The 24,747-nt window shown below is 39.2% G+C and overlaps 1 protein-coding gene across 5 annotated transcripts in view; it reads left to right on the top strand.

Annotated features, from left to right (window-relative positions):
- PHF20 (PHD finger protein 20) overlaps positions 1–24,747 on the top strand; it is a 135,638-nt gene that overhangs the window by 49,110 nt on the left and 61,781 nt on the right. For 4 of the 5 annotated variants that reach the window (XM_052651098.1, XM_052651101.1, XM_052651100.1 and 1 more), the window contains exons 5-9: positions 7,604–7,683; positions 11,173–11,557; positions 15,810–15,923; positions 17,007–17,195; positions 17,726–17,905. In XM_052651098.1, coding sequence (XP_052507058.1) covers positions 7,604–7,683; positions 11,173–11,557; positions 15,810–15,923; positions 17,007–17,195; positions 17,726–17,905 — 948 coding nt within the window. The remainder of the gene's footprint in view (positions 1–7,603; positions 7,684–11,172; positions 11,558–15,809; positions 15,924–17,006; positions 17,196–17,725; positions 17,906–24,747) is intronic. The other variant, XM_052651102.1, reaches the window with a different exon arrangement.

Here is a 24,747-nt window from a genome sequence, read left to right on the forward strand (position 1 = left end):
TTAAACTGCTTCAGATCCTTTTTGTAAAAGACATAGTTTATTATATCAAACACTCATTAAATAGATTATAAATCCATGTTTATAGATCCATTTGTATTAAAATGGTGAATGATCTCATTTATATGGGAAAAATAAAGTTAAAAAAAGCTACAAGGATATATTGTGCAGCATAGGTAATATAGCCAATATTTTATAATAACTTAAAATGGAGTATAACCTATGGAAATTGTCAATCACTAAAATTGTACACCTGAAACCAATACAATATTGTTAAGCAACTGTACCTCAATAAAAAAAAGTCACGGTAAAAGAAAAAGTTTATTTTTCAGAATCTTATTTTTTAGATTAGTAATTTTTTTCTACTCTTACTGGATTTAAATCACATGATATGAAACACAGGTGTTTGTTAGTGTACATAGATGTCTTTCTGAAAGTCTGTTACGTTGATTTATTCTGATCAAGTTGGATGTTCCCCCTAGGGGAAGTGTGCCCTTTTGAGGAAATGGCTGCTCCTTAGATCAAACGAAGCTTGTGGATAGAAACATGGGTAACTGTTGATAAAGCGGGTAGCAGAAAGGAAGCAACATTTCTCTTTTGTTCCAGTGATACCCCAGAGTCACATGGAGGACAGAAGTGAGAAGAGGGTTTAGATTAAAAGAATGGGAAAGGAAGGGCACATTGAGGAAGGAGGGATTTGGGGAGTCCTGGGAGCTGTCTTATAGAGAGGTAGGGTGTGAGGGTCTAGGTGAAACCATTAAAGGCTTAGGAACCTACTGTTTGCATCTAATATCTGTAGAGCCCAGGCCTTAGCATCATGGATTAAAAAAGAATAAAGAACTTGTTCAAGGCAGAATGAAGTAGGTGTTGAGCTAGAGCAACTGGGGGAGGTATGACAGGTGCAGATAAATCATAAGAGGAGGTGTGAGGAGGGACCCCTATCTGCAGTTGTTGGGTTTTTTTGTGTCAGTTGGGTCTGAAATCTTTTTTCTTTAAAACATTTTGGCTGCGTCACGTGGCATGCAGGATGGGATCTTACCTTCCCTAGTCCTAACCATTAGACTCCCAGAAAAGTCCTTTTAATTTGCTTTGCAAGTTGTTTTTAAAAATCTTTTAAGTTTATTTTCCTGCATAAGCTAAAATGATAGGAGGGAGAGTCTTGAGGTAATGGTTGTCCCCACAATGGTCAATTGCCACCCTAATGTATTTGTTCAATAAGCTTCAGATTCTGTTCAGTAAATTTTAATTAATTGGAGGACATTGAAAATGAGTGGATATTTTGGGGAGAACCTGTTTTTCCCAGAATTTTGGGTCTGAAGTCCTGCATTATGCCACCATCCTCTCTGGTTCTTGAGATTAATTGGAAGAGGGAGGAGAATGAGGAAGGATGGGGAAGAGGAAATCCTGAAAGGGAATGCACCCAGCTGTGTGGTATTATTGCTGCACACAGGACTAAGAAGGAAATCCTGTGGGATTTCCTTTGTGGGAGCTCAGGTCTGTGCCTGATTTTGAGATGAAATAATGACTCTTAGGTGCTGCCTTTGGGTTAGAGTTAATCCAGGGGAACTGGCAGAGTTTCTACGTCATGATTTATTCTACTATTCAGTTGCGTGATTGAGAAGGACGACACTGGACTCTAATTTCACTCTTTCCCTGGTGTTTTCTGTCCTGCCGCAGTTCTGTCTGTAGCAGGGGCCACCGCAGCTTAGTGGTAGCAGAACCTCTGCAGATGAAATGCTCCCTTTATTTCCTGTAAGGTTATTCTGTCTTTCTGGTGCTGCGGGAAGGAGGCTGGGAATACAGGGAAGTCACTCCCTGTAGACTCATCTTGGGAAGGCTTGGTCTGATCTTTCTGCGACTCATAACCTCCTTGGTGGTTTTGCCGAGGCCAAGCATCGACTGGGCAGTCTGGTGGGCAGGGGCTGTAGCCAGAGTGGAGAGCCTTGGCTGCTGGCATTGGGTGTCGCACATGATTGACTCACAACTAGTGAGCAACTTTTAGAGTTTCTTAAGGGAGTCATTTAGCAGTTGGAAACTTGGGAGAACAATGCGATGTTATTTAGCCCTTTTCACCTGGCATGAGTCTTTGGCAGTGGCAGTTAAGCATCCGTGAAGGCAGCCACACCTGGTAGCCTTGTTAGATCCTCAGTCTGTGTTGGAGTGAAAGAAGGGATTCTGCTTCCAGGAAGTCTTTGTTCGGAAGCCTTCTCTTCTCTGGTGAGTTGACCTCAGCTCCGCCCAGCTCCCCTTTTTTAAGGAGGTGTCAAAGCCACTTGCCTGTCAGGGGTTTGTACCTTTCTGCTCTGCGAGACTGTCTCTCCACAGGAAACTGAAAGTAGATTCACATTACGACAAAATGAGGAATCATTCCTTCCTGTTGATCTGTGGTTCTTTAACTTGAGTGAGCAGGCAGGCGTATCAGGTCCCTCTTCCTTAAAGTTATGCATATTCTTAGGTCCTGTGCCCCCTAGTTCAGTCTCTTTGTTCAGTGCCTAAGTCTGCATTTTACCAGGAGATTCTATGGAAATGATCTTATTTCTCGAGTCTCTGGCTGAAGCAATTACTATTTTTTGTTTTCTTCTTGCTGTAACTGACCCTGTGTTTGAAATGTGGGAACTCTGGGACTATGAACAGTTTTGACTAGAGATAGAAAATTTAGGCCCATACATGCAGGTGCTATCTTGGTTCTTACTATCTGGGGGGGATGAGGGGGTTCCTTTTTAAAGTGACTTGATAGATGATGGTAATTAGAACCACATATTGATTTCTTGGCTTCCCTGGTGGCTCAGCGTTAAAGAATCCGCCTGCCAATGCAGGAGATGTGGGTTCATTCCCTGGGTCAGGAAGAGCCCCTGGAGAAGGAAATGGCAACCCATTCCAGTATTCTTGCCTGGGAAACCCAATGGACAGAGGAGCCTGGCAGGCTACAGTTCATGGCATCGCAAAGAGTTGGATACAACTTAGCGGCTAAACAACAGCAACTGTTCCCTTGCTCTGTGACAGTCCCTTTGCTAAGCACTCTCCATATCTGAGCTCATTTCTTCTTCATACAAATGGGGAAAGATTGTTGCCATCAACCCCATTCTCATTTTTCAGATGAGGAAGTCAGCTCACAGGAGAAACTGCTTGAGGTTGCAGAGCACATATGTAAATAGTAGCCCGGAAGTCTGAATGGAGGTCTGCGGGGCTCCAAGGTTCCTGAAACTGCAGTGGCCACAGTATCAGCCTGCTTCTGTGGAGCAGGGTTTTCCTTAAACAGCAGGAGTTTCAGTTAGGGCCAGGTGCCCGATGGGGGAGTGTGTGTGTGTGCACGTGTATGTGCACCTGAAACAGTAGGGTGGGAGTAGATGGTCTGTGCTTCCTGGATTCCAGTGGTGTCTTGAGAGCCCTGATTAGTGGAAACAGGCTCTGTCCCAGTCCCTGCGTGATGATCATAGGCAGTTCACTCTCATTGCTCTGAATTCATCTGAGCAGTTGTAAATGGAAGAAGGAATTGGAATAGACAAGCAATCTGGGAAATTGTTGGCTGCAGAACCTAAGCCCATTATGTAAAATTACTAAGAGGAGAAGGCTTAGAGGGAGGTTTGCCTGCAGACACGGACCTGTCCCATCCCCTTGCCCACCTTTGAGGCACATCTGTGGGAACCTCAGGACTTTGAGAAACCATGTTTGAAAACTCCTGTCCATGATATTATGGAATTCCATGACTCCTGAAGAATGAGCGGGATAGAAAAAGGGCCCTGAAGTCACAGTTACGGTAGATTTCAGGAGCAATGTAAATCGGTCCTTTCCAGAGTCACCTGTGTATCCCTCTTTCCTTCGTCCTGGAGAAGATGAGCTTGCCACCCGTCTCAAGTTTTGTTCTTACATGCCTTCTGCTATTACTAACTTCTATAGGGTTGTCTGGTATGCTGGGTTCTTAACCCATAGAGAGCAAGGCCAGGAAGCTTGGTTTCATGTGGTAGAGACTGGAACTTCTTAAGGGAGCCTGAGGCAGGTCGCCTTTGTGTCACTAATGTTCTCATTTTGAATCTATCATTTACATGTGTTTTGTTAATACTGTTTGTGGCCGTGGGAGAGATCGTTGCCAGCCACCCTTTGGAGGATTCTGTGGGAAGACGTTCTTTTAGTTATGCACGAAACCGTTAAAGTCGACTTGGAGCCTCTCTCCAGGTCGAGGCCACTGTTGTCTGCGGGATGTGTTTCCTCCGAGTTATTGAAGCCCAAGTTAGGCTGTGTGCATGATCAAGGGAGAAAGTTTCAAGATGATCCCTTGTAGTTTTTGAAAGTAAAAAGGGTCAGGGCTGGGATATTGTTATCTGACAGCATTTGTCCCCTAGGCCCTTTGGCCATAGTTTGGGTCATTTCAGAGGGGCCAGTACTGCTCTGGGTCTGTGGTTTGGAGTTGAGGCTGAGGGACTTGGGGAATAGGTATGTCGGGTTGGGAGAGAAGTCACAGACAGGCTTGGGTTCTGCCTCTAGCTCTGTTGTTCCTCTGAGGCCTCCATCTGAGCCTGCTGTCAAGAGTAAGCTTCAAAATTGACCTCAAGTAGCTGAAAATCTTGGACTTTTGCATAGCACGGTTTATGTTGTCCTGGCTATTTGAAATGTCTGTAGAAATGGAGAGTTTCCATTTGGATGTAACTGATGCTGAGCTTTGTTGATTAAGATCATTGAAAGTGTAGTCTTGGATGCCCCCAAACCGCAGTCCTTAGACTTAGCAGAGCTTTGCTTTGAAAAGGGCCTGTTTAGAGCCCCACAGCACTGCTGCTTTGTTTGCCAACACCCTCACAACAGAGGCAGGAAGACAGGAACCAGGCCTTCGTTGTTAAGTACTCATTAGTAATTGCTGACTTGCCTTAACAAAATCCTTATCATAGCCTGTCATCTCATTGCTTGCTTTAACCAACCAACTATATATCCATCTTGTTTGCTAGCCGCTTTTATGTGTTGACAATACTTGTGACAAATAGTCACTTTTGTAATTACCAGGAGTAAAATCAGTAGGTAATTACTAATTGTTTACGACAGTAGTTCTCAGACTTCAGTGTGCACCAGAATCACCTGAAGTCCTTATTAAAACACACACATTTCTGTTTCACGCTCCCAAAGTTATTATTCAGTATATCATGGGAAGGGCTGCTAACTTGCATTTCTGATAGGTTCATGGGGTTGTTGATGCTACAGTTCCGGGGAACCACACTTTGAGAAACACTGGAGTCCAGTGAGCCAGGCGCTGTGTGAGAAACTGGTGTTAGATGTGGTCTCTATCCTTGGAGAGCCTGCCTTTGATTTGGCATCCGCCTTCTATGTGAAGGCACCTAAGTGTGAGGCTCTGCAGACCAGGAACCAAATGAGTGAGAAGTTCAGAGGAGGGAGAAATCTCCATGACCAGGGAAGTCAGGAAGGTTTTACAGGAATGTTGTGGTCTTTTGAGCTGAGCACTTAAGGATGAGTGGCACATTCCAGGCAGGAAAACACTTTGATAAAGATGTGGAGGTGGAAATGTCCCAAGACAGTTTCAGTGGGTGGCAAGTAGCTAGTCACTTTGAGCTGATGGGTATTGTATGCTAGTAATTTGAAATAAGATTTGGAAAATAATTGGGCTCATATTGCATTGGACTTTGAGACACTGAAGAGGAAGGGTTTCAGTAGAGGTGGTAGCCATTTGCAGGGCCCTGTTTAGGACTGGAGGAGAAGGGTGGGTGAGGTGGGGAGAGAGTATATAAGATGGAGGCAACCAGCCAGGTGACCTTAACTTCACTGTTGGCATTATTCTGCTCCCAACCCTTGAGATTTATTTTTTTCCTTCCATGTTGAGTCATAAATTAGTTCTGAAAACTAACCAGGTTTACTAGTGGTAAACCATTACATGATTACCAGTGGTTCATTGGTAATCTTGACAAGATTAACTGTAATTTTTTTTTTTTTTAATAACTTCCTAGAACCAGCAAAAGAGAGACATGGGTGGGTTTTAAAATGCAAAAGTTTGAGAATGTTGGTTTGGGTGGAACTAATGAGAACTTTTGTAGGTGAATGCCTATTTGGACAGGATTATTTGGATTACCAGTTTCAATTTTTTAGCAGAGAGTGATTTTTTTTTAGACTTAAAAAAAAAAGAATAAAACTAACTGTAGCAGGCACTATTTAGTGCTTTGGCCTAGTCTCTGTTTTTAAACATAGTAACATGAAGGTAATTCATATGGATTTTGAGATTATTAGGACCTCTAAAAGCATATCTTTAGCAGATGGTCATATTTCTTTTGAAGTTTAAAGGATATTACTATTTCTCAGCTCAGAAAATAAAGATTAAATAATAAGCAATAATTCACCAAGCAATAAACCTCCATTTTCCTTATATCTTTTTTTTAATTAAAGTATTGTTGATACAAAGTATTATATTGTTACAAGTATACAATACAGTGATTCACAATTCTTAAAGGTTATACTCCACTTATAATTGTTATGAAGTATTGGCTATATTCCCTTTGTTGTATAGTATATCCTTGTAGATTATCCATAATAATTGTACTTCTTAATCCTCTACCCCTATCTTGCCCCTCCCTGTTTCCCTCTCCTCACTGGTAACCACTAGTTTGTTCTCTGTATCTATGAATCTGTTTCTTTTTTTGTTATATTCACTAACTTGTATTTTTTAGATTCTGCTTATAAGTGAGATCATATAATATTCATCTTTATCTGTCTGATTTATTTCACTTAGCACAATACTCTCCTTCAGGTCCATCCATGTTGCTATAAATGGCAAAATTTCTTTTTTTTTTTTTAAATAGCTGAGTAGTGTTCCAGTGTGTGTGTGTGTATATATCCATGTATACATGTATCCATCCATCATCTCTATCCATTCATCTGTTGATGACACTTAGGTTGCTTCCATATCTTGCCAATTGTAAATAATGCTGCTGTGAACATTGGGGTGCATGTATCTTTTTGAATTAATGTGTTTGTTTTTGTTTAGGATGTATTTCAAAGAGTGGAATTGCTGGGTTATATGGTAGTTCTATTTTTAGTTTTTTGAGAAACCTCTATACTGTTTTCCACAGTGGCTGTACCAATTTACATTCCCACTAAGAATATAACACAGTATGTCTTTCCATCTGTGTCATCTTCAGTTTCTTACATCAATGTCTTATAGTTTTCCAAGTACAGGTCCTTTAGCTCCTTAATTAGGTTTATTCCTAGGACTCTTTTTTTTTTTTTTTTGAAGCAATAATAAATGGGATTTTTCCCTTAATCTCTCTTTCTGGTAGTTCATTGTTGGTGTTTCTTTACATTCTTAATTGTTTTACTGCTATTTGCTCTTGGTCTAAATTCAGTGCAAGTTTTAAAAATTTTAGTGTAGCACCATAAAAATGAATTTTTTTGATGGGTTTTGATCTGTGTAGGTAAATAAATCTATAATGATAAAGAGAAAAGGGGCAAACATATTACTATCTTGGACATAAGAAAGACTAATTGTGATTCTTAAACAGTTTTTTAATTCCTGTAGTTTTATTGTTGTTGTTGGAGCTCCTTTGTGTTTATGCTTTGAAAAGTTTCGTCACTTTCATAAAACTACAAGTTAAAATCGTATCTTTTTGAATTTTAGGTACTTACACTGTGAAATTTTATGATGGAGTAGTTCAGACTGTCAAACATATTCATGTCAAAGCTTTTTCCAAAGATCAGGTGAGAAATGTGGTTTTATGCTTCTGTGGTATGCATAATGCTAATATTGTAGTTTTGTTTCTCAAAGATGCTATATTTGTTCATGATGGCAAATTCTTCCCTTCATCTGACATGATTTCTCCAGAAAGCAATATACAAGTTTTTAGATACTGTAAATGTTTTTCTCTCTCTGCCTTTTCCTTTTCATACAGTCTTCTCTTCTGAAGTGCCAATACTTAAGTACCATTACCTGTTAGGTCTTTTTTCCAAAATGCCTGGGGATTCTTCTTTTCTCTCTCCTTGTTCCCTGCCCCCAGAGCTGTTTCCTCTCTTGGGGAGCTTGCTGAGTGCTTGAGGAGACCCTGAGATGTTTCCTTCTCCTCCTCTGCCTTTGCCTCTAGCTCAGGGCCACGGCCTGGTGGGAGCTGTTTTCTCTCTTAGGGAGCTTGCTGGGCGCTTGAGGAGATCCTGAGATGTTCCCTCCTCCTCCTCTGCTTCTGCCTTTGCCTCTAGCTCAGGGCCACGGCCTGGTGGGAACTGTTTCCTCTCTTGGGGAGTTTGCTGGGCGCTTGAGGACACCCTGAGATGTTCCCTCCTCCTCCTCTGCCTTTGCCTCTAGCTCAGGGCCGCAGCCTGGTGGGAGCTGTTTCCTCTCCTGAGGAACTTGCTGGGCGCTTGAGGACACCCTGAGATGCTCCCTCCTCCTCCTCCGCCTTTGCCTCTAGCTCAGGGTCGCGGCCTGGTGGGGCGTGGATTTGCCAGTCGCTTGTGCTGGATGTGCCTGGGTTGAAAAGTTTGTTTTCTGTTGTCCCTTTCACTATCCACGTCTCGGCACAGGTCCTGAGTTTTGACACTGTAAAGTGTTGCCTACTTTCTTCATGATTTTTTCCCCTTTTAGTTTATTTTGCATTTATGTCTTAAGGAAACAGCCGAGGGGAACGATTCTGATCGTTACTATTATTTATCTCTGTGGGTGGTTGATGTGGCAGTAATGCTGGAACCTGTTGTCTTATGATCAAATGCTTTTACTTTAATAAATTCTTCTGTACATATGTAGCATTTTCAAAGCATCATGATACATGATATTGTTAAAGACAGCCTCAAAAGTGTTTTTTGCCCTTTTCTGGTTTTCCTCTTCAGAAAATAGATAGAATTATAAAGCTTTAGCCCTGAAAATGTTTTCTCTTTGATCATTTGCTTTTCGGGCATCTCAGGAACTACACAGCACTGTATACATTATTTTGGCCTTAAATTTGGCAGTTTTTGTGTTAAGTTTGTGGAATGAGTTAATTTAGACAGAGGACTGAAAAGCTGCAAGATTGTGTCTAGAATCTCCCCAAGTGGAAGGACAGGGCTCCAAGTAACATTCAGCTGCTGTCTCTGGTTGATAGTACTCACAGGGCCTTGATTTGGAGATGGGCACCTCACCCTGTGTGAATTGTGGGTCTTCAGTCCTCAATTCCCAGTTGCCTCTGAGTATCTCTTGTCATCTCAGACCTGGTAGGTGGTCAAGCACAGGCCCATGGCTCCTGTTTGTTTTCCTTTCCCAAGAGGACATAGTGTTTTTGATAAATGACTTCTCAGCAAGGCCACTTACAAAGCAAAACTTCTTAAAAAATAATTGTCAATTTTTAAAGCTTTTTTTCATATAGTAATTGCTTCTTTTTTTTTTTAATAGGCATTTTTCTGTCCTAAATGGTTTGATCATCTATATTTAAGGAACATTTATCTTTTTTTGTACTTATAAAAATATATTTGTTTGCTGTAGAAAATTTAGAAAGCACAGAAAAGCACATTGAAAGTAAAAATTGTTTAATTCTGTCATCTAGATACAGTTGCTGGTAACATTTTGATGTATAGCCTTCTGTATTTTTTAAAAAGATACTTATGTATATATGTATTTCTTTTCCCAATTTGAGTCATATGTTACTGTTCTGTAACTTGCTCTTTTAACACAATAATCTTTCCCAAGTTCCTAAGTCCTGTTTGGGAATATAGCTCTTAACGGCTATATGCTGCTAAGTCACTTCAGTTGTGTCCGACTCTGTGCGACCCCATAGACGGCAGCCCACCAGGCTCCCCCGTCCCTGGGATTCTCCAGGCAAGAACACTGGAGTGGGTTGCCATTTCCTTCTCCAATGCATGAAAGTGAAAAGTGAAAGTGAAGTCGCTCAGTCGTGCCCGACCCTCAGCAACCCCATGGACTGCAGCCTTCCAGGCTCCTCCATCCATGGGATTTTCCAGGCAAGAGTACTGGAGTGGGGTGCCATTGCCTTCTCCGTAATGGCTATATAGTATTTATAATATGCATATATCCCAACTTTGTGTAACCAGTTTCCTAGTGGTCATTTAAAGATATTTGTAAGTCTGGGTACATAAGTCCAATTACTTTATTAGCAAATTTCATTTCTAGGAATTCATTCTAGTTCAAAAGTAGAACCGTAAGTCTTTTGACCCAAATTGCAACCCCTCTTCGTGGTGGTTGCGATTTATATTTCTGCCAGCAGTTACTAAGGAGGGCTTGTTCTCAAACCTAGCTGCTTTTAAACAATTTAGAGGACTTGAAAGAAATTTCCTTCTAGGCTCTAACCACAAGGATTCTCCTTATTTATTATTTTTCCCCTTGGGACAAATTAAACTTTTACTCACTGCATATTTAGTGAGTAAACTTTTACTCACTGCTTCTTGCTCCTGGCAGAGTTCTGTGTGCCTAGTTTGTGCTTGGTGCTAGGGGTCCCATATGAACTTGATGTGGTGGCCTCTGCTCTTCTCTTGAGGTCTTGGAAGGAGGATACATACACAAATAAACTTAATTGTAGTTTTAGAAACTCCGGAGCTTTCAGAGCTGGCTTTATTATGAGACAGTAGACAGTGTACTGGGAAACGAGATTTTAAAAGAAAGTAATTTAGGAGGAAAGTAACCAAGAAGTAGTACTTCTTCCTGATGCACAAAAACTCAGTAGCTCAGGAACGTAGTAGGACTGAGCACAGCCTTTACCCAGTAGAGGAAGCAAAGACAGTCTGTTTCTGAGTTGGTCAATCTTTACAGCTTTCCTGTTCAGCCACCAGTCATCAGTTTATTGGGTTCTTCTCTACACAGGACGTCAGCTTCTGAAAGACCCTGGGTCAGTGTAGTCATGCTTGGGATGACAACAGACAGGGCACGAAGGCATTTTCTTAGAACATCGCTATCAAAAAGATTGCTTCCCAGAAGAGGTCCCTGGGGTAGTTGTCTGTCCCTTTAACTACTTTCCAGTGACTTGTTAATCATACGGGAGATAGCATTGTCTCAGAAGGAATTCAACATGACTCTGTTATTTTCTTTAAACTTAGGACTGGTTCTCAAACCTCAGCATATGGATGGATATTTTCAGTGGTGCTTTCCATTATGTGACCTGAAATATATCCTCTTTTAATTTCTTTTATCTTCATAAGTTTACAAAAAACCACCTGGTTTTATATTTGCAAGTAATCACAAAGTGTGTTTCATCGCTATTTTGCTCATTTTAGAATATTGTGGGTAATGCTAGGCCTAAAGAAACAGAACACAAAAGTCTTCTATCATCTGATAAACGAGAAAAGTTTAAAGAACAGAGAAAACCCACAGCCATTGTGAAGAAAGACAAAGAGGACAAAGCCTTAAAGACAGAAAAGCGAGCCAAGCAGTCTGATAAAGAAGGAAAGTTAATCTGTGCTGAAAAGGGGAAAGCGTCAGAGAAGAGCCTTCCCAAGAACGAGAAGGAAGATAAGGAGAACATTTCAGAAAATGACAGAGAGTATTCTGGAGATGCTCAAGTGGATAAGAAGCCTGAAAATGACATTGTGAAGAGTCCACAGGAAAACTTGAGGGAGCCAAAAAGAAAGCGAGGCCGACCCCCTTCCATTGCTCCTACTGGTGAGTTTCCCAGGTGTGCACTGCAAGAGTGTTCTTTTTGTGGTTCTTTGTGGTTCTTTATAACTTTGTTATTTAACCCTTTGTTTCTGTGACTGACCTTGAGTCATCCTGTCACCCAAAAACAAGTCATGTCTGTGGAGCTGAATTTTATGGGAGGCATATATGCAGAGGAACATAAATTTGGGAAACATATTCTTGGCTGGGCTTCTGAGGTGAAAGATAGCTCTTCACTAGATGCTTCAGCTTATATGATAAAACCTAGTAAGCTAAGGCCTTTTGCTTGTGCCAGTTCAAATGATTCACTTCAAGTTAGCTTACCTAGAACCTGGAATCTGGAAATAGTGTTTTCATGAGCAACATGAAAGGGGAAAAAAGAGAGGTGAGTAGGTGTGGGTATCTTTGGAGGAGGTGGGAACAAAAACGCTGGACCTGGGAAGGGCGGGTTACATTTGAAATTAAGCTCTCTGAAGAGTGACCATGGATTGGTAATTTTCAATCTAAATGAAAAGCTGAGATGGCTAATTGGTAGAGTCAAGGTTAGAGGATTTAGGGACGAGTACACAATTATTTTAAGAAGTTGAAATTTGGAATTCTTCTAGACTAGCCAAGAAAGAAACAAACCCTGAATTTCTTCCTAAGCCAAACACTCCTTCGCTGGATTGAGTGGCATGAAAACCTCCCAGGATCTCTGTACTGAACACTGTCTATGATTATGTGGCAGAGGCCTGCAAATATTCTTGGTTACGTGTACTTTACATAAAAACCGTGAATCCCTGCCATTTTAAAGTGATACCTGTTTTTTTTCTTACAAGTCTAAATAGCTGCCAAAGATAAATGAAAAATATAAACTATGACATAAAATATATTTTCATCAAAACTGTGGAACTACAGTATGTATGGCTGAATCCCTTCTCTGTTTACCTCAGACCATCACAACATTGTTAGTCAGCTGTGTTTATTGTTGTTGTTTAGTCACTACGTTGTGTCTGACTTTTTGGTGACCCCATGGACTGTAGCCCACCAGGCTCCTCTGTCTGTGGGATTTCCTAGGCATGAATACTGGGGTGGGTTGCTGTTTCCTTCTCCAGGGAATCTTCCTGACTCAGGAATTGAACCCATGTCTTCTATATTGCAGATGGTTTCTTTACCACTGAGCCACCTGGGAAAGCCCTAATTGACTGTACCACAATACAAAATAAAAAGTTAAAAAAACAAAACAAAACAAAATATATAAAAAACTGTGGAACTACAGCATCAACCCTTTTGTTGTCCCCTTAATGATACAGAATGCAAAGCCAGTCTTATCTGTCAATCCAGAGAGCAACATCATATGTAATTTTTGTGGAAAAACTCTTATTTACTTCAAATAAATGTATTAGTGCTCCTTCCCAGTAGGCAGCCTTCTTACATCTTAGTCCTAATTTTAAGGTATGAAATTGGACAATGGTTTGATTTCTTCCCAGTTGAAATAAGGCACTTCCCCTTTCAGTGGTTGTTTTCACTCTCAAAGAGCTCAGCATTGTACCTCTGCCTAACTGGGGCCTAGACTTGCGCTGTCCAGTATGGTAGCTGCTAGCCACTTGTGGTTATTGAGCACTTGAAATGTGGCTATTCTGAATTGAGATGGGAAACACACACTGGAGGGAATTCCCTGGCTGCCCAGTGGTTAGGACTCCGTGCTTTCGCTGCCCAGAGTCTGGGTTCAATCCCTTGTCTGGAAACTAAGATCCCACAAGCCACGTGGCATTGCCAAATAAACAAAACGCAAAACAAAACCCACAGAACACACTCTGGATTGCAAATAGTACTGAACAACAGCAACAAAAAAAAACCCACCCACGAATGTGGAATATCTCAATAGTTTAAAAATATTGATTACATATTGAAATATTTTTGGATGCATTGGGTTAAAATATTCATATTTAAGTATATAAATGTTACTTTTTATATTTACAGAATATTTTATATAAATATAAAATTTAAATCTATTGAATATAATTTATCTATTTAATATAAATATGTAGCTATTTTATATATTTAACAAATATAAAATATAAGTAAATTATTTTCACTTTTTTAACTTTTTCAAGTGACAACTGAAAATTTAAAATTATCTCTGTGGCTTCCATTTGTGGCTCTCATATTTCTGTTGGACAGCAGTGGTCTAAATTCACTGGCTTTCTCAGTAGGATTCCAAGAGAGAATTAAGCTCTAATGCCCAAGGCATCTGTGACCTGTAGTGAACTGACTTCTGCCAGTTGGTGGTGGTACTAGTTATAAACCACTCTTGGGAGAATTAAGAAAATAACCTTTGTTCTGTTTTCAAATGAGGAACCCCTGTTGAGAAGGTCTAGACGTTTTAAACCTCTGTGCAGTGTACCGTTTTACGATGTGGGATGTAAATAAGCAGGACTTTTTGTGTAAGTGGGAGAAGGGCACTTATTCAAGGAAAGGTAGACAGTGTGAACAGGCAGAAACCTGCTGTATCCTCACTGTAGTTTAGGGAAGAGAGTGAGTATGTGGGACTTGAGCGTTCTGAAACAGAATCCCCTTTGGTTACTCTTACAGTGGGTTGTACTCTCTGGAAAGTGTAGACTGGGATACTTGCATTCCAGTCTGCAGACTGCTTCTCTGAAGCCACCTTACTTCACTCAGATTAAAAATGGGGCATTCAGTTTATTGCTTGTATTAAGTGTACGATGTTACACAAGATAGGATCAAATTTAATAGAGAACTGGGGTTTTCCAAGCTTACTGTTAACACTTGCCTGAGCTGTTCCTCTCGTTAGAATCTCTGGAGCAGGATCTGGGAATACTAATTATTAACAACCTTCCCAGATGATTCTTACTGTAAAAAGAATTCATTGTTGGGAAACATTGAATTTCTGTGTGGTTAGCCCCGTTTTGTATATGGTATCAATGTGAAGGCTTGCCAGTATTTCATATACTTCAAATCCCCTTTAAAAATTGCTTGAAATAAGTCAATTGACATGGTGGAGGCTTGAGCTCGCTAGATTATGCGGACCTTACTGGAACCAGATCTGAGCTATTTAGGGAGGATTGTTTGTATTTAATGTGGAATGTGTGTGATCTCTAAGTTCCCACCCTTGGAACGAAGTAATGTTGGCACATTGAGAAGCTTGAACACACAAAGAACCAAAGAGATCAGCATTCTCATCAGGTTTGCCTCTTCAAAGCTCAACCCTCTGTCCTTTGTACATTTGACATGGCAGATCTGAAGCTTCTGGTCTTAGATGAGTCTTCTCTCTCCCCCTCCTTCTTTCCCTCCCATTTCCTTCCCTCTTCCCTTTCTTCCTTCCCCTGGCTGCTGCTTTCTCTCATTTCAACCTTCATCAGACCCCCTAGCCCTACCTTTCCTTCAAGCTTCCCAATTTCTTTTCTTTTGTTTTTTTTTTCTTCTGCCTGCCTTTTTGATTCTTATCTTTCCTGATGGGAGAGAACTTCTTAAGCGTTAGGTTTAAAAAATAAAAAGTGAGTACTGTCTAAGGGTTTAGCTTCTGCACTGCTAAAATTATGTCAGTGCTGGATTTGCCAGTGTTAAGCAGCCTTGTCTGGAACATTGGCTATCAAATAGCATGGTCTCCTGAGATTTTTCTGGAATTGTTTTTAAGAGGTTGTAAATGTTGACATTCTCTTTGGTCCCTCAAAACTAGGACCAATGCCAAACTGACCAGTTCAGCAAGTAGAGGCTGAAAATAATAATCAAGCTTTAGTCCCAGGGTACAACATTTTAAGAATTAGCCTGCATGGTGGATTTCCTGAGTACTGGATAAGCCAAATTTTGATGAGAAGATTTGATGGTTATAAAAATGACTTTACTATTGCTTTTGTACCCTCATATTTTAAAGGAGTCATATTAGGATATTTAAGGAGTGGGTTTTAGGAGATCAGTATATGACTAGAGCTGGCTGGGTCATAGGAAAGATCACAAAGATTCAGAGGTCAGTCTGCAGGGTGTCAGCATTTCCTATAAGGTAGTAATCTCTCACCCATTTCACTTTTTACTCCTTTTGGCTTAAGTAAGAATGCCCTTTGAGGGTTTATTTATCATGCAACGATTTGTGTGGATGTGTGTATATATATATATATGTGTATATATATATATGTGTATATATATATATATATACACACACACACATATATATATGTTTTATTTGTATACAGCATGAGAATTGGTCAAAAAAAACTACATATCTTTTTTGTGTGTGTGTGTGGTTTTTTATACATTGTAGCTGTGGATTCAAACTCTCAAACTTTGCAACCAATAACATTGGAATTGAGAAGACGGAAAATATCAAAAGGAAATGAAGTCCCGTTAAAACGTCCTCGGCTTGACAAAAATTCATGTGAGTCTTCAGTTTGTGTATGTGTGGCTGGAACTTGACAACCATTGGGTTAGCTCCCCTGTGTCTGTGTTGTCCCCTGGGCCTGATAGACTCTAATGCTTATTGATCACAGGGGCTAGTGTGAATGGGATGTGTTTGGATCAGAGGAGTTTTGCTAGAGGGAAAATAAATCCCAAAACACAAGCTATGTTAATGTTGAGTTCAGTAATGCCATTTCCATACCCCTCTGATTTGGATTCCACTGGAAATTTAATGGCTTAGGAAGTGATGGATTTCATATGCTGAGTGAAACTTTAAATATATATTTATTGATCTTACTCTAGCACAGGGAGCTATATTCAATATTTTAAAATAACCTAGTGTAGTGGAAGAGTCTGAAAAAGAGCATATATATGTGCATGAACCTATATATTCATGCACACCTGAAACTATCGCAACATTGTAAATCCACTATACTTCCCTTAAAAAAAATGCTATTGATTGATTTTTAAAAAATACCCTATTGGTTCCAGAAAGGACTTGTGATGACTCTAAGGCTCTGTAAATCTTATTGCCTTGGGGTGTTGTTAATACGTACATTTTTATATTGGAAAGCCCCAAAATAGCACTTGTCAAGTGGGATGTGACCTTGCCCACATATTTTCATATCATAAATCTTTAAATTAGGAAAATTATGTCCTGGCAGAAAGACTGTGCCTTTATTTAAAACTATAAGCCAGGATAAGGTATTTCCTTTCATCATTGATGCCAGAAATCTGTTTGAAGCCCTTATCAAGGCAGCCAGTCCAGAAATCTGTGTGTGCTAATTCACTTCAGTAGTGTCTGACTCTTTGTGACTCTGTGGACTAGAGCCCGCCAGGCTCCTCTGTCCATGGGATTCTCCAGGCAAGAATACTAGAGTGGGTTGCCATTTCCTCCTCCAGGGGATCTTCCCAACCCAGGTATTGAACCTGCATCTCTTATGTCTCCTGCATTGGTAGGTGGGTTCTTTACCACTAGCATCTCGTGGGAAGCCCCAGAAATCTGTAGTAGCAGAGTTATTTCTTCTGGTCTCTTGACTGCAACTCTCTTAATGGTTTATAGCCCAGGAAAAGTCAAAAAACTACTCGGAAAACACTGACAAAGACTTATCAAGGAGACGGTCTTCCAGGCTGTCCACTAATGGGACCCATGAAATTCTAGATCCTGACTTGGTTGTATCAGATTTGGTTGATACGGTTAATACTGATCCTTTGCAAAACACTTCATCCAATACCAAGGAATCAGAAGAAGGTGAGTCAGAGTCTGTTCTAGAATGGTCTTGCCAATCTGCTGCCTGTCTGGTGAGAACCTGTCTGAATCAGTCATTGTGTACTGCCTTACACAAGTTTTAGATTGTCTTGAAATCAAGATATTGATTTGGCTGCAGTGTTTCTCATATTATTTTTCACTGAGAATTCACAGACAAACTTTTGTGTGCATTTGTGATTGATTTTGCTTGTGTATGTGAATGTTGGGTTGGAGGTACAGTGCTAAAGAGCCTTGTTCTTCCGTCTTTCTGATGCCATCTTACTCTAGTGCCTCTGCCTTTTTGTTAATATTTCCAGTAGATCCTCCCTTCACTTTAGCTTCTTATTAGCCTTTTTCTTTGATATGCTTACAACCCTGACTATGTGTGCTAGAACCTGTGAATGTATTCTTGTATGCTGTGAAGTGAATGGCTTCCTCTAAAAAGACCCTGAGTTTATTAGTCTTTTGTGGGACTTTTGGTTCTCAGACTAACTACATGTATATGTTCCCCAATCTTTCTCTTTTTCTTCTAGGTCAGTTGAAATCTCCTTTGGAAGCTGGCCAGGTCTCATCCACAATAACTTGCCACTCCACTGGGGATGGATTGGGGCCTGCAGGCTTGGAGTTGAACTGCAAGTCAATGGGAGAAAACACTATGAAAACAGAACCGGCTTCTCCCCTTGCTGAATTACAAGAGATTTCTACTGTGGCAGGTTCATATTTAGAGTTAACATAATCCACTTATAAAATATGCTTTTGCTTCTGCTTTGATTGTGAACTAAAAAAATGAACTTTCCTAATGTTTTTTCCACCCTTTATTAATAACAATTTCTTATTTTGAAGCTATATACTTAAAAAATGCTACATGCTTGTCTGATATCGCTAATTTGTACTTCCTCTCTTTTCTTGATTTACTGAGGATTTATCAGTTTTGTAAATAATTTCAAAGAACTAACCTTTTGCTTTAGTTTTCTCTGTTTAAGAAAAATGTCATTGATTTCTATTTTGATCTTGTTTTCTTTCTTTAAATGTTTCTAGAAATATAGGTCATTGATTAGATCTTTTTTTCTAATATGAGCATTTAAAGTTATAAAATATCCTACTAAGCACTGCTTTAGCTGCATCCTACAAATTTTGATATGTTGTATATTCATTTTCATTCAGTTCAGAATATCTATGATTTATTTGTTGACTGTGTATTACTTAGAAATATGTTTCATTTCCAAGTGTTAGGTTTTTTTATAGATACCTTGTTGTTAGCTGATTTCTGATATAATTCCATGATGGTCAAAGAACATACTCTATAGGATTTCAATCTTTATTTGTTTTTATTTTTGGCCATGCCACGGGGGCATGGGAGCTTTTAGTTCCCCTACCGAGGATCAAACCCACACCCTCTGCAGTGAAAGCGTGGAATCTTAACCACTGGACTGCCAGGGAATTACCCCAGTCTTTATACATTTACTGTGCTGCTTTTTCCGGTCCAGCATATGATCTGTCTTGATGAATATTCTGTATGCGTTTGAAAAACTTGTGTGTTCTGCCATGGTTGTAAATCTGTCAGTTAGGTCAGGGTGGTTGACGGTGTTTTTTCGATACGTTGCCACTGGTTTAGTTTTGTTTTTTCTGTGTGTGTATCTGTTTCTACCAGTTACTAAGAGATGGGTGATTGTGGATTTATCTTTTTCTCCCTTTAATTCTATCAGTCTTGATCCATGAATTTGGAAGTTTTGTTTTTATTTGCATGCATATTTTTAATTGCTATGTCCTCCTAATGAATTGACCCGCTTTGTGTTTTGTTTTGGCTGTAAGGCTTGTGGAATGTTCCCTGACCAGGAATTGAACCTGGGCCCCGGCAGTGAAAGCCCCATGAATTCCTGACCATGAATTGCCCTCTTTGTAATGTGAAATATCACTGTATCTTTGGTGGTAGTCTTTTTCTTGACTGTCACAGTGCTGCTGCTAAGTCACTTCAGTTGTGTCCGACTCTGTGCGACCCCATAGACGGCAGCCCACCAGGCTCCACTGTCCCTGGGATTCTCCAGGCAAGAACACTGGAGTGGGTTGCCATTTCCTTCTCCAATGCATGAAAGTGAAAAGTGAAAGTGAAGTCGCTCAGTCGTGTCTGACTCTCAGCGAGCCCATGGACTGCAGCCTTCTAGGCTCCCCCATCCATGGGATTTTCCAGGCAAGAGTACTGCAGTGGGGTGCCATTGCCTTCTCTGGACTGTCACACTATGATGTGCTTAAATTTGTTTTAGTTTTGTGTTTAACCTGCTTGAGAGTCACTGAGCTTGAATATGAAAATTGACTTATTCTTGTATCCTTTTTCTGATATTAGAACAGGTACTCCACCTTTCTTTTGCTTTCTATATACATGGTCTATCTATTTCTGTCTCTTTTCTTTCAATATAACTATGCCTTTAAGTTCAAACTGCCTTTTATAGATAGTTGGGTTTGGATTTTAACTGCATTGTTTAGTTACATTAAATGAAATTAGCGATACGATTGCATTGAGGTCTGCCATTTTGCTTTTTGTTGTGTGTTGATCCTGTGTTTTGTTCTTTTCCGTCTTTCCTATTTTTTTAGGTTAATTGAATTTTTAAAATCCAATTTTAATTCATCTATTAGCTTTAAGCTATACTTCTTAGCATTTGTTTTAGAGGTTACTCTAGGTATTACAATGTATATATGTACTTTTCACAGTTTACTTATAGTTAATATTGAACCATCTTATATAAAATGTTGTGTAATCCAGTAACACCCCCTTTTTATGCTCTAGTTATCACATGAATTGAATCTACTTATGCTATAAAGTTGACAGTATAGTATTATAATTTTTGCTCATGTATTTTAAAGAAGATAAAAGAGATAGTGATTTACACATGTATTTACCATATCCAGTATTCTTCATATCTTTTGTTTTTTAATTTATTTATTTTTAACTGGAGGGTAATTGCTTTAAAATACTGTATTTGTTTCTGCTGTATATCAACATGAATCAGCCATAGGTATATGCATGTCCCCTCCCTCTTGAACCTCTGTTCTTTATTTCTTCTTGAAGATTTCTTTTCATGTTAAATTTTCCTTTTGTGTTTTTTGTTTTTTTTCTGTAGGGCAGGTTTCCTGGTGACACATTGTCTAGGTTTCTGTTTATTTGAACATGACTTTATTTAACTTTCATTCTTAAAGGATATTTTCACTGGATATAGAATTGTGGGTTTACAGTTTTTCTTTCTTTAAATACTTTAAAGTATCACTTCTTTATAATAACTTTAAAAATGTTATTCATGGTCTTCTATTGTTTCTGAATGGAAGTTAGTGATCATTCATACTGTTGTTTTCCCAGACTGTAATGTGTTGTTTTCTTTCTGGCTGCTTTCAAGATTTTCTTCTTTATCTTTGATTTTTAGCAGTTGACTATGACGTGTTAAAATTTGTTTTAGTGTTATATATAACTTGCTTGAAATTTACTGAGCTTGAATTTGAAAACTGATTTATTTCATCAAATTTATGTGAGACTTTTACAAACTACCCCACAGGTCACTGGAACTCTGTGGATTTTTATGTTTTTGTTCAGTTTTCCCCCTTCATTTTCAGACTGAAAAATTTTCAATACATTTTCAAATGCTTTTCTCAGCTCCACTCTGCTTTTAAGCCCATCCAGTGAATTTTTTTATTTCTAGTACTTTTTAGTTCTGTAATATTCCTTTTATTCCCCTATATTCTCTGCTGAGATTTTCAGTCTGTTTACTCATCATAAGCATAGTTTCAATAGCTTTTTAAAAATACCTATCTAACAACATCTAGATTATCCTGAAGTTAATCACCATTGACTGACTTCACTCTAGGTGACACTTTCCCATTTCTTTATATCTCTAATGTATTGGATTATAGCCTTTGCATTGTGAGTGATAGGTTGTAGTTTGGATTATGTTATGTTCCTCTGAAGAATAATGATTTCTTTGTTTTAAAGGGAAATTTATTTGAACTCAAAACTCCAGTTTCTTGATGTAGACCTTTTTTTTATTAATAAAAATCTTTATTGAATTGTTGCAGTAGGCTTCTGTTTTATGTTTTCTTTTCTCCTGCAATGGGCAGAATCTGAAACTTCTGTTCAGTCTTTGAGCTTTAGTTGGTCTTCTTGGAATTCTATAGGTTTGGAGATAAGTCAGAGATCAGACAGAATTTAAATGTATCAAATGAGGCCACCCTTTTATGGCTGTCGTCTTGCTAAGATTTTACTCCTCACTTTCTAGCTATTGTCTTTGCACTGAACTTTGTCTTCTGTTTCTTCAGCCAGTAAGACTCAAGGGTTTTAGCTATGCAGTGCTTCTTACTGGAGCCCACCTTTACATGAAAAGTTTATTTCAAATGTCTGACTCGTGTTTCTGTCTCTCTTTGTTGCTCTTCAGTGCCTTTAGATATTTTTTTCTTTTATATTCTTTCCCCAGAGTTTATAATGGTTGTAATCAAGAGGGTTGTTTCCATGGGAGGTCTTCTACCATTACTGACAGAGAAAACTCTACCTCATGTTGAGACACACAGTTTAGGTAGTTGCACATATCCACGACTACACAGAAAGATAAGTACCACGATTGTGTTGCATTAATAGCTATTTGGATGTTATTGGTAGTGCAAAAAAATCATAATTTCATGTTATGTTTCTGATTAATGGTTCCTTTTGATGGATATTTAGGTTATTACTAAGCAATAGCAAAGTATTTCAAGCATTAATATAGTAATCCTTGAACACTTATGAAGAGTCCTGTAGGATATGTTTTTATAAGTATGATTGCTAGATTCAACAGAATGCGTGTTTTAAATTCCGATGACAAATCATCCTTCATAAAAAGACCATTCTGCTTTATATTATGATCAAGATTGTGGTACAGTACAGAGTGTGGTACGTGTTTTCCCTACAGTCTTGCTATCTGTGGATACTACTCATCTTTTGAATTTTCTTTAATGTAGGTTAACATTGGAAACAAGGTTTACTTTTTAAGTTGTATTTTTTAAAATGAGATTGAACAGTTTTTCATGTTTTATTGAATATTTTAGTCTATTTTTTGTGAATTGTCTTTAAATAGTCTTTGTCCACTTCCTGTAAGATTATTTGTTTTTTATTATTGATTTGCCAAGTTTCCTTTGTATGTTATTGATACGGATCCTTTGTCTTTTGTATGTATTGTACTGTATTTTCTCTTGGTCTATCGCTTGTCTTTTACTTTTAATCATTGTATTTTATAATAATGAAGTTTAAAAAAATCTACATTCTTTTTTCCTTGGTACTTAAAAAATATAGTTATGATCATATTCATTAGAGAATAACTGCTTTACAATGTTGTGTTGGTTTCTGCCATATATCAACATGAATCAGCTATAGGTATACATATGTCTCCTCCCTCTTAAATCTCCCCCTCACCCCTAACCCCATTCTAAGATTCTTGATCAATGTTCATCTTTTAAAAAAATTTTTATTTATTCATTTTTGACTGTGCTGGGTTTTCATTGCTGCACATGGACATTCTCTACTGTGGGTGAGCAGAGTTGCTGTGCTCGGGCTTCTCACTGTGGTGGCTCCTCTTGTTGCAGAGCACAGGCCCTAAGGCGCTTGGGCATCAGTAGTTACAGCTCACAGTCTCAGCTGTCCTGCGGCATGTGGGATCTTCCTGGACCGGGGATTGGACCCATGTGCCCTGCATTGGCTGCCAGATTCTTTACCACTGGACCACCAGTGAAGTCCCCAGTGTTCATCTTTAAAAAGTTGTTTATTTTATAAAATTTGACTTAGCATTAATTGAAAGAGGTAAAGCAGTGGATGAGGGAATTAGTGTGAGTAAATTCTGGTGTTTTCTAAATATCCATGAAGGCCAAAGGGGGCTTGTAGGATATCCCTCTTCAGGACTATGCTATATTGTGAACTATGGCAGCCTAAGAGAGGAACACATGGCCTTGTTAGAGAATTTAGCCAGAAACAAGTTATGGAATCAGATGTCTTGAGGGTCTATTGATGATTTGGTTTGGGACCCGGGAAGTGTTCCTTTGGTAAACCTGGGTGGTCTGTAACCTTCTTCCTTCATGTGTGTGGAGAAGATAGGCTGTGGAGTTCCCAAAGCAGAACTTCTTGGGTGTGTATGGGCCCAGAGGAAGAATGAAGACACTTGTGGAGATATTTGGGTCGAGCATGGTTCCCTGAAGAAGGATGTGCAGACACGCTTTTAGTGAGAGATTCAGGGAAATAGCAGAGATTAAATGAAACTGTCTTCCTGCAGTTAGGGCATGCGTGGTGAGAAGACACTGCACATGTGGATGTGGATGCTCTGGTCATATATCTTTTTTGCTCAGATTGATTAGAGTGTCCTGTTGCCCTGGGTAGCAGACGCTGTGCTAACAAGTGTCAGTGATGGAAGATCAGTGCCTGCCTGAAGACCACCTTAATCTGGGAGGTATGATGATTAAGCTGAATCTTGACAGATGTATAGCACTACCCCATGAGTAACACAGGGGACTAGGTACTCCAGCAGACGGGACTGTATGAATAGAGGTGTAGCACATCTCTTACTAGGCTCTTTCAAATGGAGAGAAGGTAGTCAGTTGGATATTTAGGGATTTTGTATTTTGACACTGTGTACTTGTGACTTTATTTAATATAAGCTGTCATGAAATCTATACATTTACATACTCATTTGTGTTATACTAAATGTAAATCTAATTTATATATTTAATAATAAATGTAAGATTTGAAATTCTTTGCCTTTCTGGAAGAAAGGCATTACTTTCAAATTTTACAAACACTAAGAGTAATTTAAATTTGGGGGAATTCCTTGGTGGTCCAGTGGTTACGACCTGGACTGTGTTCAATCGACCTGGCCCTGGTTCAGTCCCTGTTCCAGGAACTAAGATCCTGCAAGGTGCTCAGTGCAGCAAAAAACAAAAAAAGAGTAATTTAAATTATACATAGAAAATTTTACAATGTTAAAATTAATGACATTTAAATAGTTTTGTTTTTATAAGACTTTTATACCATGATGACTGTATGTGTACAGAATTTATACTTTTATGTGGATAATTTCAATTTAGGTTGGAGGGGCAGGTTTTTGTTGTTGATCGGATTCTATGTAGTTGGCATAAATGCAGTGGCAGAGCAGTTCTTTGAAAATAGTAAACTGAAAGTATTCAAGGGTCACTTCTGGCTCATGCCTTTGGTCTTCTGTTCCGCTGGTGCAGAGTGTTGTGCCTCGGGCTTGTGGGTACCAAGGATCCTCTCCTTTCTTGCTGAGCCTCTTCTCAATGGCAGGGCTTCTCTCCTCAGCCAACTTTTTCTCCTTTGGGAGGGATTATTAGACTTGATGTGCAAATTTGGTGGAAATTTAATCTCAGAATTTAGAAATCTCTTTTGGCATGGAGAACTCTCTATCACAGCCACGTCCCTTAGCTCAGCAGACTAAGCTCTTCATTATGTTGTCTTAAGGGTGATGTTAATGTTAGACATCACTTGGCAATGAATTGTTCTTCACCACTAGGAAATACGCTGTGCAGAGGAGATGAGTGA

The sequence above is a fragment of the Budorcas taxicolor genome, chromosome 13 (genome assembly GCF_023091745.1).
Source record: "Budorcas taxicolor isolate Tak-1 chromosome 13, Takin1.1, whole genome shotgun sequence".
Classification (NCBI taxonomy): Eukaryota; Metazoa; Chordata; class Mammalia; order Artiodactyla; family Bovidae; genus Budorcas; species Budorcas taxicolor.